Here is a 17822-nt window from a genome sequence, read left to right as displayed (position 1 = left end):
TTTTCTTGATTGTTTCCTTTGCAGTGCGGAAGCTTTTTTTATCTTGATGAGGTCCCAATAGTTCAGTTTTGCTTTTATTTCCTTTGCCTTTGGGGATGTGTCGAGTAGGAAACTGCTGCGGTTGAGGTCAATAAACTATTAAATAAATAAATAAAAATAAAAAGTGTTTGTTTATTTTGAGACGGGGGGGAAGGGAGGGAGAGGGAGAGACAGTGTAAGCAGGGGAGGGGCAGAGAGAGAGGGAGACAAGAATCCCAAGCATGTTCCAGTCTTTCTAAGCTGTCAGCATAGAGCCCTTTGCAGGGCGTGAACTCACAAACTGAAAAATCATGACCCGAGCTAAAGCCAAGAGCTCAACTGACTAAGCCACTCAGGTGCCTTTAAGAACATCTATCTCTATTTTATACTACAGATATATGTGTTTGTACATATATTATTTTTTTCCATTAAAATATAAGCTTGTTGAAAATAGACACCATGTTTCCATTAGCGTATTTTCTGAATTGCTTTCCAAAGTGCTTATGCATCCATCATTGACTCAGGATATATTTATTAAAGCTATACTAGGCTTTAGAGACACTAATACATATTCTAGATACTTTTTAAGTACTTATTATATTCCCGGCACCTTTCTCATTAATTTACACCAATTTGTTATAATGTCTTGCAGGAAGGTATTATTTTTCATTTTATAGCTGAATTATCTGAGATTTTAAGAGGTTCATCCATTCATTAAATGCTTATTGAGTACCTGCTACATGCCAGACAAGTAACTTGAACGATGTTGTAGTTTCTATAGGAAAGCTAGTGTCTAAACCTACAACTTTTACGTCCAAAGCCTATATTTTCCCGTTATACATATGTTGTCAGTTCTTGCCTTACTTTTTTTCTTTAATGTTTGTTTATTTTTGAGAGAGACAGAGAGAGAGGGAAACAGAGGATCTGACGTGGGCTCTGTGTTGGCAGCAGAGAGCCCAATGCGGAGCTCAGACTCACAAACTGTGAGATCGTGACCTGAGGTAAAGTCAGATGCTTAACCCACTGGGTCACCAAGGTGCCCCAGTCCTGTCCTTCCAGAAGCTCAAAGGTTCACAAAATAGGTAATAGACATAAGCAACAATAATTATAATAACATTCTTAAAAATTTTAATTTACATCCAAGTTTGTTAGCATATATTACAATGATGATTTCAGGAGTAGAGTCCAGTGATTCATCCCCTACGTATAACACCCAGTGCTCACCCCAACAAGTGGCTTCCTTAATGTCCCTTTCCCATTTAGCCCATCCCCCCACCCACAACCTCTCCAGCAACCCTCAGTTTGTTCCCTGTACTTGAGTCTCTTATGTTTTGTCCCCTGCCTTGTTTTTATATTATTTTTGCTTCCCTTCCCTCATGTTCATCTGTTTTGTATCTTAAATTCCACATAGGAGTAAAGTCATATGATATTTGTCTTTCTCTAATTTGTTTAGCATGATACCCTCTAGTTCCATCAACATAGCTGTAAATGGCAAGATTCCATTCTTTTTGATTGCCGAGTAATACTCCATTGTGCATATATATCACATCTTCTGTATCCATTCATCTGTCAATAGACATTTGGGGTTTTTCTATACTTTGGCTATTGTCAATAGCACTCTATAAACACTGGGGTGCCTGTGCCCCTTTGAAACAGGACACTCATATCTCTTGGTGAAATACCTAGTACTGCAATTGCTGGGTTGTAGGGTAGTTCTATTTTTAATTTTTTGAGGAGCCTTCATACTGTTTTCCAGAGTGGCTGCACCAATTTGCATTCCCACCAGCAGTGCAAGAGAGATCCTCTTTCTCTGCATCCTCGCCAACATCTGTTGGTGCCTGAGTTGTTAATGTTAATCATTCTGACAGGTGTGAGGTGGTATCTCATTGTGTTTTTAATTTGTATTTCCCTGATGATGATTGATGTTGGGTATCTTTTCATGTGTCTGTTAGCTATTGGATGTCTTCTCTAAAGAAGTGTTTATTCATGTGTTTGACCCATTTCTTCACTGGATTATTTGTTTTTTGGGTGTTGAGTTTGATAAATTATTTATAGATTTAGATACTAACCCTTTATCTGATATGTCATTTGTAAACATATTCTCTCATTCTGTTGGTTACCTTTTAGTTTTGCTGATTGTTTCCTTCACTGTGCAGAAGCTTTTTATTTTGATGAGGTCCCAATAGTTCATTTTTGTTTTTATTTAAATTTTTTAATGTTCTTTTTATTTATTTTTGAGAGACACAGAGAGACAGTGTGAGCAGGGGAGGGTCAGAGAGAGAGAGGGAGATACAGAATCTGAAGGCAGGCTCCTGGCTCTGAGCTAGCTATCATTACAGAGCCCGACACAGGGCTTGAACCCACTTAACAGTGAGATCATGACCTGAGCTGAAGCTGGACGCTTAACTGACTGAGCCACCCAGGCACCCTCATTTATGGTTTTGTTTCCCTTGCCTCTGAGATGTGTTGAGTAAGAAGTTGCTGTGGCTGTAGTCAAAGAGGTTTTTGCCTCTAGGATTTTGATGGCTTCCTCTCTCATGTTTAGGTCTTTCATCCATTTTGAGTTTATTTTTGTGTATGGTGCAAGAAAGTGGTGCAGGTTCATTTTTCTGCATGTCGCTGTCCAGTTTTCCCAGCACCATTTGCTGAAGAGACTGTCTTTATTTCATTGGATATTCTTTTCTGCTTTGTCAAAGATTCGTTGGCCATACATTTGTGGGTCCACTTCTGGGTTCTGTATTCTGTTCCATTGATCTGAGTGTCTGTTTTCATGCCAATTATAACAGTTGATGGGTGAGTACACTTAATCAAAGGGCTATGAGAGGATGGTGTGGAAGTGACCAGCATCCTAGGAGGAATTAAAGGAAACCTTATTTAGTTGGTGCTGGAAGACTAGGTACTTGAAGAATTTTAAAAAAGTGTTGCTTCATATTGAAGTCAAAGAAATAGAATATACAAAGACAAGGAGGTAGAGAAGAACCTTCTATAAATTATAAGGGCAAAAAGTTAGATGTAATTGAAATGAAGACCTTGAGTCTTGGCAAGTAAGTGTGTTTTTAAGCTCAATTACTTATTAAATATTTGGCATTTGAAGAACTGAACTCTATGGTCTAGACTTTGGAAATGAAAAAGTCAGTCACTGCCCTAAGGAGTGTACATCTACTAGTGAGTACACAGAAAGAGGGGAGTGACGTTCTTCCTAGGTCAGACTTGAGAGGTCAGCAAAAAATGGTTAGGTTTCTAAATTTAGTAATCCTAACATATCTTTGTGTTTAAAATGTCCTTCTGTTTCCATGATGAGTATGTTTCTGAGTATTTTCATTTTATGAATGAGGGATAAATACAGATTAAGTCAGTCACTAGTGGTATACTTGTGAAAGTGGTTTAACTTGCACTATTTGCTACTTTAGATTGTTCTCAGTTTTGTCTTCCACTTAAAAATGTATTGTGGTGTTTATTGATTTTTTCAGAATTTTAAAGTCCAAGTCCTCAGCTTCCTCTGGACCCACACTCAAAACAAGGTACTATCACAAGCATGTCAGTGAAACGCAACCTAGGTGGGACAGAACTGTGAAACAAGACTCTTTGAATAAAAAAGTGTTACTAATTTGAAATGACGCCTTCTTGATCTTAAAACAATTCTGATATTAGTAAGTTTAGGTTTTAGAAATTCTTTTCTATTTTTGTAAAGTAATTTATTTATTTTGAGAGACAGACAGAGAGAAAGAATCCCAAGGCTTCTGGCTTGGAACTCGAAATCACGAACTGTGAGATCATAACCTGATCCAAGACCAAGAATCAGACACCTAACTGACAGAGCCACCCAGGTGCCCGTAGAAATTCTTTTCAGTTTGTGCCCATTAATACATTTCTGTCATAAATGCACTTGTTAACCTTGTGAAGCTGACAGTTGTGAAGAGAGACTGATGCCCTTTCGCTTTCCTGCTTTGCCTGTCCCTCAACATGCATATCAAACAAACAAAAAGTCCAGTTCATTTTCTAGATGTCATTTCCAATCAAGGAGTACAAAGAAGAGGGTGTCTGTTGGTAATTGTATACTAGACTCACGAGTGTATGAGCTTAGATTCCCAAGGGCTAACTTTTTGTTACCTAGGGAATCAGAGCATAATTCCAACCAATCAGACTAAATCTTTTTAGTACCTAGGGAATCAGAGCATAATTCCAACCAATCAGTAAATCCATATGCTACTTCCCGTAAACCACACCACCTCATTGGGACCTGATGAATGTTAAGTTAATTTATGTTTAATGTCCAAATTCAGATGAAAATACAGCACTTCTGATCTCTCTACCAAGTGCTAACTTCTCTCTCCTTTCAGTCATAAAGCAAGGCTTGAATACGATTTCCAAAGCCCCTGACTATCACACTTTGAGGTTGGTGTGGGAATTTGGTTCTTCCTCCAGAGATGCTGTGTAATATATTTTGTTTCTTTGGTTTGTCTTCCTGGTGCCCCATCTAGGAATCAGTTGTAGCAAATGCCGCCTATAAATCTCTGTCACATTTTAGTGCGGGAGAGCACACCATTCTTCATCTGCCTGAAGAGGTAAGCCTTTTGCTTTCTCAGTGGTACCTTTTGACTGCTGGGTTTTCTAACTTTATTTGTATTTCCTCTCTTAGAAGATTTTTATCTGATGGATGTATGCATAACTCTAGATATGTTGTCTATAAAACATGAGAATTTATTAATTTGTCAGATCCATAAAAGACTGTAGAGGACTTAGACCCCACAGATGATGAATTTCAATCTCTTTGAGGCAGATGGAAGTGACCTATGGTACCGATGAAGTCTCTGTAGATGACTGCATGCCTGTGCCCATGACTTACTCCGGAAGATCTGTGTCACCATAGGAACCATTTTGCCCAGTTAGTGCTCCATCTTGGACTTCAAATTCAGGCATGGCCTGCATAGACTAAGGTTGTGCCGCCTGTGCAGCCAAAGATCCCTATTTGTGATAAAAAATTGAGATGCCAGGTGGAAAAATTCTGCTATTTTAATTAATTCAGTGTGAAACGATATATATCTTAGTCCCAGGGAATTGGATGAATAAAGGATCACTCTTTTAAGAGTTAACACATTGTGTGACATTATCTTCATTTATATATATATTTAAACAAAATTTTTTGAAGCTCTATGCTTAATGTGGTGCTTGAGTTCAACAATCCCAAGACCAAGAGTTGCATGCTCTACTGATTAAGCCGGCCAGGTGTCCTTCTTAATTTTTAGATTAAAAGCATCCAACCTTTTCTAATATCTAGTTAATATAACCAGGATTAAGTTGCTAGGTTATGTTAAGAACCTAAGTGTATGGGGGCGCCTGGGTGGCTCAGTTGGATAAGAATCCAACTTTGGCTCAGGTCGGTTCGAGCCCCACATCGGGCTCTGTGCTGACAGCTCAGAGCCTGGAGCCTCCTTCCGATTCTGTGTCTCCCTCTCTCTCTGCTCTTCTCCCACTCGCAATCTCTCTCTCAAAAATAAATAATACAAAAAAATTTAAAAAAAAGAACCTAAGTGTATGGATCTCACATTTAATGTTACTGCGAATTCAAATGCATACAAATGTTACTGAATGCCTCTAGCGTATAATGCAGACATTGTGTTAGAAGAAGTTATGTCTAATGTTACTCAGAATCAGTCCTTAGGTCAAATGGCTCAAGAAGTTTTGATATGCACTAAAATGAGTTGACCTTTTCCTTGGGATTGAGTTTATATGGAGGTTAGTTGTCAGTAGGAACAAGGCAAACTTGGGTTTATTGAATTGAATTGGAGCAATTGATGACAGGCTCTTGTAAAACCAAATCCTAACTAAGGCAGGGTGTCTCATGTTGATGATACAAAGACAGATTGGCCAACTCGTCATGTGGCTATCCCAAATGGGAAGACTTAAGAAAAAGTGTTCTGTGACTCATAAAATGAAAAAAGATGGACTATGTACTATGTGTACTTTTATCTGGTGGATGTATACATAACTCTAGATTTGTTGTCTATAAAACATGGGAATTTATGTTTATTAATTTGTCTGATCTGTAAAATATTGTACTATGGTGACTTAGCAATACTGGGGGGCACTTGTTGGGATGAGCACTGGGTGTTATATGTAAGCGATGAATCATGGGAATCTATGCCCCCCACCCCCCGAAGCCAAGAGCACACTATATACACTGGATGTTAGCTTACTTGACCATAAATTATATTTAAAAATAAATACATAAAGAAACAAACAAATAAAACAAGAAAATTTTAAAAAGGTAAATGTAAAGAGGCTGCATATAAATTTTATATGCAAACTCCTACCAGTAAATTGGGTACAGCATCTGGAAAGATAATTTTTATTATTATTATTTTAATAAGCAGTTGCTAATTTAGATCACAGCATCATAATTACCTTTACTTTTAGCTCTTCCTCATGAAATTTGGAGTAGTAGCATTGGTTAAATAACTCCCACATGTTCCTAACTATTTAGTCTCTACCCCTTTAGGCATTATTGATGTTTATATCTTTTCCTATGTTAGCATTATATTCGGTTTCCGATTATGATTTTTAGAGTTTATACTCAGGTAAGGGCTATGCTTAGTCAAATTTTAGATACTTTCTTATTTATTTAGAGTGCATGCACATGTGCTCATGGCAGGGAGGGGCAGAGAGAGAGAGGAGGCAGGGGGAGAGAGGGAGAATCCCTAGCAGGCTTCATGCTCAGCACAGAGCCCACCATAGGGCTCAGTCTCACGACTGAGTGATCATGACCTGAGGCGTTATCAAGAGTCTGATGTTTAACAGATTGAGACACTCAGGTGCCTCTATTAGATACTTTCCTAATCTAACTAACTATTCAATGGCCTCTGATCCCTGGGACCCATAAATACCTTCCAATGTAAAGGGCAGTGGTATACTTAGAGTTGGGGTTTCTACATATGCTTGGGTTTTCACCATTAGAATTGAAGGAAATGTCTAAAATGTATCCTTTTTCTGTCCTGCTTCTCAACCTTTTTTCTACCTACTCCCTCCTGGGATACCACTGTAGTGGGTATTCTCAACTAGGTTTAAGATGAGGGACATAAACGATTGGAAAGAGTCTGTCGTTGACCCCCAGTTTCTGATACAGACGACCTGTCTCCTCATGGAGAATTATTGCTTCCAAGACTGCACAATGCGTTCTTCTTCCTTTCACTGATTACTGATATTCACATTGGCTGTTTGAATACCTAAGAACTAAAAGTCCAGAAAATGGTCAATGTGTTTATATCTCAAACAAACCCCCAAAGGCTAAGGATACAACTGAGTCAGGTCGCCACCTCTGTTCTGTAGATGATAGCAGTGATGTGAAACCGAGGCTCATCTTCTATAAAAACATATTTTCAATTGTTTGAAGAGTCCCTTCCCGGTGGGGACTTCTACTGTGTAAAAGTTAAGATTCTTCCTTGTTGACAGAGATTAGTACTGTATACCACAGGCAGTTTGGCTTACTCAGAAACCGGAAGGTTACCTCTGTACCTTTCCAGTGAAAGTACTTCCACATTCTCTCTGTGAAAACTTGTGAAGGAATCTTTTTAATGAGAGTGCTGCAAATTTCAAGTAAAAATAAACAACAAAAAGATATACTGTATCCATAGCAACTGGCGGCTACTTTTGTATATAATTTAGCTCCTCTGGTAAGTACAATATTGCCTTTCTTTAAATGTACTAAAGCAAGATTTCTTGTTCATTGATACATCCACTTAAACTGTGAAGCTTGTGGAAAGCTCACAGATTGATAGAACAAAAGGTGTTGAGAGTGGCAGACATCGGTTCGGGTTGAATGAAACAGTCCACCGCAGGTAGGATGGAAAACGTCAATGAGCCATGGAGTTTAATGAGATACATGTGAGTTAGGGATTTGAATATCAAATTCATGAGCTCAGCTTTCTTGTCATTAGGTTGTTAGTAGGAAGTTCTGTGGGATTATTAATGATAGACACTTGATACTTGCATCGGTTTTGCAATTATTTATCGGACATACACCAAGCCCGAGGCCATATTCTAAGCTGGGAATGTTGAGTGAATCCATAGGTTTTGTTGGTTTGTAAAACTATCATTGTTGATCACTTGAAACATGCAAATCTAAAGCTGGTCAAAAAGTTTCAGAGGATTCTTGGAGGCCTCATTGACTCCCACATTAAGAAATGGACAGAAATGATTTTTGTGTTTTAGTTTGTATTTCTTGGTTCTGTGGAGCTATTAATTCTTCTCCTTGGTCTTCTTTAGTGACCCTCCCCCCACAACCCAATAAAACAAAACAAACAAAAATATAGAGAGTTGTTATTCTGGTAAAACAATCAGTAATGGATACACATTTTAGGCAGAAGACAGACTCTCGTCTCTGAGTTGGGTTAATTAAAAACTACTTCGCTGTTCAAAAATTACGCTTTTTATTAAGGAATCTTTAGATATATTGTGTCCTTGATTTCTGGAGTTAGTTTTTGAAGTGAGTAAAATAAGAGAACTCATTATGCATCCTGGGTTGGTATTAATATGGTGTAACCTGTTTGGCTTTGATTTAAGTGAATGTCACTGCATTCATCAGAAGCTGTTTCTCTTTTTAAATAAATTTATGCGAATACTTGCCATGTTCTAAATAAAATCCTGTGTTTATGCACAAACTCTTAGATTTTCATAGGTTATACACAGGACAGGTGGTTAAAAGGTTATCTGGCTCAGACCCATAGTGAGGCATTTTGTAGTATAAGTTTTCCAATAATCAGTTTGAAGCAGATTCTAAAAGACATTCATCATTTAATATTTGGCTCTCCATGTACGTTTCTTCAACAAAGCTTAGCTTTAATTGGAAAGATTTAGTAGTTGTGTGTGTATGTGTGCATGCACATGTGCATGTGTTTTAAATATATATGTGGTTTTCCTGGATTTTTTAGTAGCTAATATAATTACCAAAATGTTTTAATTTTACAGGTATTTTATATGACTTCTCCTGATTTTTCTTAGTTGTATGCACACACATTTTAATTCAGTAGTTATACACAAGGCAAGGGAAAACCTGGGCCTCACATAGAGAAGCTAGGACAAATAATTCTTTAAGAGGTGAGCCGAGGACGGAAATGTAATGGAAGGAAGGTCCAACAATAAGTGCTAATTTGTCCAGGAGAATAATCTCACCTTTCAAGAAATAAATCGTACCGTTGTAAGTAGGCTGAATTTATCAGCTATTCTTACATTGCTGTGTATCTGTGGTTTCTTTGTTAAAATATATGCATATGTAAGATGCAGACATATGCTCTTTACCACATGGCAGATAAATTAATATAGGCATCCAGTTATGTGAATGTAAAATTAGACAACATAAGATAGATGAGGGGATTGTTATTTTTTACCTCTGACCTAGTAGGTCTGTCTTTCTTGAGTGCGTCTAAGAGATATTGATGGCCTGGGTCCTGTGACTCATTTTAAGGACTTTGGGTTGACCGATCAGAAAGACCGGATAGGCCAAAATGTGTGCAAAAATAATCGTATCCCTTTTACATTAAATAATTCTGCAATTGGAAAAATTTGGTTGTTTGCCATAGTTCATACACCAGTTAAGATCCCTCTGAAGGTGGCGACAGCTTCCTGCTTCTGCTTCCTCTTCCTCTACCCCACCCCCCCCTTCCTCTCCACCTCCTCCTGTAACCTGCCTTTCATCCTCCCTCCCTTCCTCCCTCCCCCCTCACCTTCTTCTTCTCTTTTTCAACAGCTTTATTGAGCTATAATTCGCATCCCATATAATTCACCCATTTAAAGTGTACAATTCAGTGGGTTTAGTGTGTTTAAAGAACTGTGCAAGGAACCACAGAGCAGCCACAGTCTAATTTTAGAACAGTTTATTAGTAGTCGATCGCCATCACCCCTTTCCACTCCCGCAGCCCTAAGCACCCATTAATCTACTTTCTGTCTCTAAATTTTCCTAGCCTGAACCTTTTCTATAATGAAGTTACATAGTAAATGTGTGGTCTTTTGTGACTGGCTTCCTTCATTTAGCATATTTTCGAGGTTCGTTCATCTCCAGCACCTGTCTGTACCTCACACCTTTTTACGACTGAATAATATTCCATTGTGTAGATATGCCATACGTTGTTTATGCATTTACCACTTCATGGACATTGGAGTTGCTTCCATTTTTTTGCTGTTACAAATAATGCATTCACATTCATATGCAAAATTTTGTTTGATCATCTATTTTCATTTCTCTCCTTATATACCTAGGAGTGGAATCGCTGGGCCACGGGGTAACGCTTTTTTAACTTTTTGAGAACCTGCCAAACTGTTTTTCAGAGGGGCTGCATGCACCATTTTACATTCCCACCCACAGAGCAGGCGGGTTCCAATTTCCCCCTATCCTCACCTATCCTTCTGCATTTTCTTACTAACTTAAGTGGTCACCTCTGTCTTCCGCCTCCCCAAACCTCCCACCACCTGTGGACATGGCGTGTGTCAGAGCTGCCCGGCACTTTGATAACTGGGTCCGTAGCTGGTGTAGGCTGTGCCGTCTGCGGCTGTAAGCGTTGCTGTCTGTTTCCCCCAGTGTGCTGTTCAAGTATCATTTTCAGTGTGTACTACGATGTGTAAAAGGGAAGCAAGGCAAACAGACCCAGAACCAACTCCTTTTTTGGATCTTTGTAGGCAAGTAGGACTGGTTAGAATCTCTAAGAGAACTCCTGATGATACTAAACCTGCCAAATTCAAAGTATGTAGACAGACCAGAGACACTTGGAAAAACCCCGCTTGCGAGAGCCAAAAGGGTTGCGAATGTGCCCGAGTTTCTCCAGTTTGCCTTGATATCAACAAACGCCGTTGTGCCCTATGTGCCTATTGTTATCTCTGTAATTATGGCTGGCTTGGTCCTCTGAGAGTTGGGTACTCAGTACTGAATCAGAATTAAATCTTGTGTTGGAAAGTGCTCGACTCGTCAGGTTGCTTTTATTCCTACACTAGTGAAGAGAACACTAGTTATGGTTGAAAGGCTTCATTGGAGTTGAGGTTATTATACTTAAGAGAAGCATTTCCTCTCTGTTTTCTTTTATCCTCTTGCAAGAATCCTGACTCAGTGCAGTTCCTAAATGGAACAGTGCTTTGGGGACCTATGAAGAAGGCAGTCTGCAGGAATTGTTAATTATTTCTAAAAATAACTCCGGGAGACAGGCTAATGGTAATGACCGGGTTCTGGCACTTTATGGTTATAGCGAACCACTTTTATATATTTTGATTTCCTCCCCTAATGCTTAATTATCTCCATGTGGGCATTATGATGGTGTGTCATTGAAAGTATTAAAAATTTAATTAATTGCTTGACAGTTGTAGCTTGTAGAAACTACAATAGTGGTAATCTTTTTCCATTTTTAAATTTTTGGTTCAAACAAACCTAACTAATCACAGAGCACCCACAAAAATCTTCAAATTGCAAATTAGACACAATAAAGTATAGCTACCAATTACAGATTTTAGTGTTTTTATATTCTATAGCAACAAACTGCCGAGTCTAAAAAAAAGCCAACTAAAGCATTCTGTCCTTTTCTGATCTCTACTATATATTCTCCTGGAAGATTTTAAGCTTTGCCATAGAGATATGGCCAGAATCACAAATTAAGAAAAAAAGTATTCCGACAAGGCAAATATTTAATTACAAACCATTAGAAGTTCAGTATATTGAATCTGTCAGTGTTTGCGTTTTTCTGTCAAATGCTGTAAAATTTTATTAGTGTTCTATAATAATCATTGCTTAGGCTGGCTTACGCTAATTTTCTTAGTATATAACCATTAGGTCTTTACACAGATCTGGGATTGTATCTAATAAGATAGAATTTACCATTTAGTTAATCTGGAAATGAACAGGTATTTTAAAATTAATTTTTAATGGTCTTTTGACATTACAGACCAACGAGTCTAACTCAGCCTTTACATCTTCGCATAAAAAGGACAAAGAAAAGATTTTACGTAATGTTTCACTGTTGCCTTCTCTGTCATTCCAGATAAGACCAGAAATCCCTATTCCTGATGAGCTAGATGAAGATGAAGATGATGAGGGTGAAGAAAAGGATCTGGATCTTTCCATTCCTGGCTCTTGCTATCTCAAACTGTTGTCGCTCACTGCTCCTTTGGTTTTACCAGGTGACTCCTGTTTAGTGCAGGGAAGCTAGCGTTTGTCAGTGATTTTATCTGTCTGATGGTGTTTGTCTCTGATGTGTACATATCATAGCTTCCTTTCATTATAGCTTCCTTTCTATCTGAAAGGCAAAAGGTATCTGTTTTAGAGGGACTGCTAGAGGTGGTAATGGTGTTCAAAACACACTGGAAAACGTTAAGAGTCAAATAAAATGGAACCGGAAAACTAGTGGAAACAACCTTTTTCAGGGAGAAATTAAAATTCATTTTGAAAGCTATCTTCTACAAGCCAAATTTGCAGTGGGACTTTAAGTCACTGGCTCAAATAATGGTTCTTTATTCTGTAAGCTGAATGGAAAGATCGTTAGAATCTTCAGAGATTTCCTGGGTACTTTCATTATGAATTTATTCTTTCTTTAGAGTATTCTGAAGATGGTATCAATATTTGAAAGCTGTAAATTAATGGTTTAAAAAATGGATTAAATTGTATGATCATTCAATTTTGATAAAAAGCTTATAGGACCTTGACATTTAAAAAATATTCTAATTATATCTAATTATTCTAGTTCAGTATTAGCCAACATTTTCCTGAGCAGGCACCGATTACCTTGTTCTGTCTCAATTCTACCTTAAATGTACATGGATGTAAAAAGGTCAGTTTCTGAAAATTAAGTTCAGCCCAAAAAGAAATGTCATCTTGCCAATCAAAATCTCTGTATTCTATAATAGGGGATTTTTCCCCCTTGGTTTCATCCCCCCAGTGGAGATTTCCTGAGGAATTCAGGCACATATATACTATTTCTAGACAATTCTGTCCCAAATCCCTGCCTCCTTTCATTAGAGAAAACTGAAACAGAACACCTTAGACAAAGAGTTCACATTTTCTTTTCTCTGGATATCCTAAAAGAGAGCCTTAAAGACTTCTTTCTTTTCCTCTCTTCTGTTCTCCATTTCCTACCTCATGGCCCTGGAGAGTCTAGAACCCCTCTGCAGTTTTAATAGTGAGTCCCAGGAAGGAAAAAAGCCTTCAGTTACCCAAGGTTCCTCCTGCATACCCAAATCACCATAGAGGTCGAAGTCCTATTCCTTTTGGGCTTTCAAAATGATGTTGTTTTGTCCCACCAGGTGGGTAGTATTAGAAAAACGGTGTGTTGCTTCTGTTCTCTCAGAATGTGGTGGCCATTAATGTGGTGGCTCTTCTGCATCGTTTGTACTTGATGGTTACGAGTGTCTTTCCCCAAGAGAGAAGGGGAGGATTTGAGTTCAGCAAGTATGTCTGTTTGAGAAAATTCAGTAACATCAGATGGGGGTAACTCTGGAAACTGCCTGTGTCTAGCAAACCATGTCGTCATGGAGCAAAGTTCTTTATTTTTCTGGGCCTCGGTTTCCCTGTAGTTACTGGAGAACTCAAAAAGGAACCAGGAGAAAGCACTGGCCTTAGGAACATAGGCCCTAAGAGGTAGAGGGTGGGTAATGCATGCAAGGTTTCTACAGTCAGCCAACCAAATTGCACTGAGCATGAGTGAATCCTGGTCCTTTTCTTCTCTCATTTCTTTTCAAACAAACACAAAAGCAGCTGCTGAGGGAATCCAGTAATTTGCCTTGTTTTAAATAGGGGTGTTACTTTTTTTTTAAATTTTGAAATAAGTTTAGACTTAAAAGAAGTTGCAAGTACACCGTAGCATAGCCAGCTGGATAACTGCTCACATGCTTTAGTTCATTATTAAAACCAGGAAGTTCACGCTGGTACACAGCCATTATTTAAACCATAGACCCGTTAGGGGCTCCTGGGAGGCTCAGTTGGTTCAGTGTCCAACTCTCGATTTCGGCTCAGGTCATGATTCCAGGGCTATGGGATCAAGCCCCGTGTCAGGCTCTGCACTGAGCGTGGAGCCTGCTGAAGATTCTGTCTCCCTTTACTCCTCCCCTGCTTGTGCTCTCTTTAAAAAATAAAACAAAGCAAAAAAACACTATAGACTTATTAGGATTTCACTAGAGTTTTTCCCCTCCCCATATACTTTATACACTTTTTAGTTTAAAAATTTTTTTCACACAGCATAGTGCCTTTGATATTTACCCCAATACTTGCCTTTATCAATTTCTTTTCATTATAGAATAGTATTCTATTATAGGATGTAGTATAGTTTGTCCACTCACCTATTTAAAGGACATTGAGGGTGTTTTAAACATTTATATCTAACACTCTGTATTCTACAAATTTTTCAGCTCCTTTAAATTCTCACTTGACCATCCGGAGGGACAGGGCAAAGCTTAGAAGCAGGAGAAAAAGTTCATAGTTGCTAGCGTAGTGGCTGGGAAAGATGGTGCTGCATATATGGCTTATACTCATGGTGTCCTACCCTCATTTCAACCATTTTCAGGGCTCGAGTTAATCTGAGAATCCTCAGTTCTCTGAGAGCTTGACAAGTAGACAGATTTCCGTTCCTGGCTCTGCATGCAGATGTGTACTTACCTCCTGACACGTATGAACTTTTGCCAAACTAGATTCCCTTCTGAGAAAGCATGAAATTACCTTCTCCCACCATAGCCCCTTCTGTCTTCACAAACATGACTCTTAGCGACACGCTGCAAAGTCTGTACTCACACCCAGAGTGAAGCAGTCCTACCCGTGTGTGCATATGCAGGGATTGGGCTATGTGACCTGTGATTGGATGTCACTCATCTCTTTCATTTAGATGATGTATGAATCAGGGGTTTGACAGAAAAGGCACATTCAGGTGGAGTCCTTGAGGGTTTCACACAGGGACCATTGACAGTTGTGTGGTCGGAGTTGGAGGAAATTCACAAGCAGTGGTGGATCGATTGTCCCAGGGTGGTTAATGTCAGGGTGGAGCAGGGTGGAGAGGGTAGAGGGTGGGTTTGGAGGGGTAAATGGAAACATCCCACACAGGTGTTCTCTGGGCTTTCAGTGGAGAAGCATGATCACATCTAGGAAGGTTCTACGTGGGAGTAATGGAACTGGGTGCATAATAGATGTTCCAGTGAGCACCTGCTGTCTATAATTTAATCATGGTCATTTGAAGCAGACTTTGAGATCTATGAAGAATGAAATTCCTGTTTAGTGAGGTGGACCCTTCTTTTGTGTTCCTATGAGAGACACAGGCAGTGGGTTGTCTTGTTTGTTTTCCGTACCACTTGTTTAGCTTAGATGTTTTTGTTGTGTTTGTTTCTGCATTGGGCAACCTCTAGTGGCCCTTAGGAAAATAACACTGGAATACAAACCTGTTTTGTAGGCAAGTAGCACTGAACATGGAGAGAAATGGATGATAGATCCAGGATATATCTCTGAAGGTAAATCTAGAAGGACATGCTAGCAGATTACATATAAGAAGTGTGAGATAGAGAGGAATTATTAAGAGTGATGACGTTTTTACACTTGAGTAGCTGGGCTCCATGTTATAATTTGGGAAGACTAAGAAAGAGATGGGAATCAAGGCTTCCCTTTTCCCTTTGTGAAGTTTGGTCTGAAATATAGGTGTGTTGGGGTGTGTGTAAGTATTCATGTAAGTAAATATATGTGAGTTAAGAACGAATTATGTTCTCCTAACATATTATATTTACTTTTGATCTTTCAGCTTTGGAGGAATTTTTTACATCCCTTGTGAGGCAAGAAATGGTGAATATGCCCCGTGGAGTGTATCACTCTGCATTAAAAGGAGGTGTTCGTTCAGACCAAGGAAAGACTGTAGCAGGAATCCCCAATTTTATATTGAAAATGTATGAAACAAATAAACAACCAGGTTTGAAACCTGGTCTTGCAGGTGAGTACACTACATAATATCAAGGTATAGGGTTTTGTTTTAATCAGGAAGTGTTCTCAATTTTATTTTAATTAATTAATTCTTAATTAAATTTTAAAAATTTAAATCCAAGTTCATTAACACATAGTTTAATAATAGCTTCAGGAGTAGAATTTAGTGATTTGCCACATACGTATACTACCCAGTGCTCATCCCAAAAAGTGTCCTCCTTAATGCCCATCACCCATTTAGCCCATCCCCCCACCCACCTCCCCTCCAGCAACCCTCCGTTTGTTCCAAGTATTTAAGAGTCACTTATGGTTTGCCTCCCTCTCTGTTGTTATAATATTTTTCTTTCCCTTCCCCTATGTTCATCTGTTTTGTTTCTTAAATACCACATATGATTAAATTCTAAGATATTTGTCTTTCTCTGACTGACTTATTTCGCTTATATAATACATTCTAGTGCCATCCACTTTTGTTGCAAATGACAGGATTTTTGATTGCCAAGTAATATTGATAGTCAAGTAATATTCTATTGTATATATACACACCACATCTTTTAGGCTTTTTCCATAATTTGATAATGCTGCTATAAACATTGGGGTGCACGTGCCCCTTTGAATCAGCACTTTTGTGTCCTTTGGATAAATACTTATTAGTGCAATTACTGCGTCATTGAGTAGTTCTTTTTTTAATTTCTTGAGGAACCTCCACACTGTTCTTTAGAGCGGCTGCACCAGTTTGCATTCCCACCAGCAATGCAAGAGGCTTTCCCTTTCTCTGCATCTTTGCCACCAGTTGTTGTTTCCTTAATTGTTCATTTTAGCCACTCTGACAGGTGTGAGGTGGTATCTCAATGTGGTTTTGATTTGTATTTACCTGATGATGAGTGATGTTGAGCATCATTTCATGTGCCTGTTGGCCATCTGGATGTCCTCTTTGGAAAAGTGCCTTTTCATGTCTTTGGCCCTTTTCTTCACTGGATTAATTGTTTTTTGGATGTTGAGTTTGGTAAGTTTTTTATAGATTTTAGATAATAACCCTTTATCTGATAATGTCATTCGCAAATTATCTTCTCCCATTCCGTTGGTTGCGTTTTAGTTTGGTTGATCGTTTCCTTCGCTGTGCAGAAGTTTTCATCTTGATGAGGTCCCAACAGTTCATTTTTGGTTTTGTTTCCCTTGCCTCTGGAGACGTGTCTAGTAAGAAGTTGCTGAGGCTAAGGTCAAAGAGGTGTTGCCTGTTTTTTCCTCTGGGGTTTTGATGGTTTCCTGGCTTTAGGTCTTTCATCAATATTGAGTTTATTTTTGTGTATGGTGTAAGAAAGTGGTCCAGGTTCCCTCACACCATTTGCTGAAGAGAGTGTCTTTTTGCCATTGAATACTCTCCTTCTTTGTCAAAGATTAGTTAGCCATACATCTGTGGGTCTATTTCTGGGTTCTTTATTCTGGTCCATTGATCTGAGTTTTTGTGCCGGTACCATACTGTCTTGATGCTTACAGCTTTGTAATACAGCTTGAATTTGGAATTGTGATGCCTCCTTCTTTTTCAATACTACTTTGGCTATTTGGGGTCTTTTCTGGTTCCCTACCAGTTTTACATTGTTTATTCTAGCATTGCAAAGAACACTGGTGTTATTTTGATAGGGATTGCATTGAATGTGTAGATTACTACACATCAATATTTTAACATTTTTTTCTTCCAGTCCATGAGCATGGAATATTTTTCATTTCTTTTGTCTTCTTTAATTTTGTTCATAAGCTTTCTAGTTTTCAGCATACAGATCTTTTACCTCCCTGGTTAGGTTTACTCCCAGGTATTTATAACTTTTGTTGCACTTGTAAATGGGATCAATTCCTTGGTTTCTCTTTCTGCTGCTTCATTATTGGTGGA

General features: G+C 38.6%; 1 protein-coding gene across 2 annotated transcripts in view; it reads left to right on the top strand.

Moving 5' to 3' along the window:
* FOCAD (focadhesin) overlaps positions 1 to 17822 on the top strand; it is a 315637-nt gene that overhangs the window by 190588 nt on the left and 107227 nt on the right. For both annotated transcript variants that reach the window (XM_029919606.1, XM_029919607.1), the window contains exons 17-20: positions 3489 to 3539; positions 4500 to 4583; positions 12033 to 12171; positions 15762 to 15947. In XM_029919606.1, coding sequence (XP_029775466.1) covers positions 3489 to 3539; positions 4500 to 4583; positions 12033 to 12171; positions 15762 to 15947 — 460 coding nt within the window. The remainder of the gene's footprint in view (positions 1 to 3488; positions 3540 to 4499; positions 4584 to 12032; positions 12172 to 15761; positions 15948 to 17822) is intronic.

This window comes from Suricata suricatta, chromosome 13 (genome assembly GCF_006229205.1).
Source record: "Suricata suricatta isolate VVHF042 chromosome 13, meerkat_22Aug2017_6uvM2_HiC, whole genome shotgun sequence".
Lineage (NCBI taxonomy): Eukaryota > Metazoa > Chordata > Mammalia > Carnivora > Herpestidae > Suricata > Suricata suricatta.
This window is presented reverse-complemented; position numbering and strand designations above follow the sequence as displayed.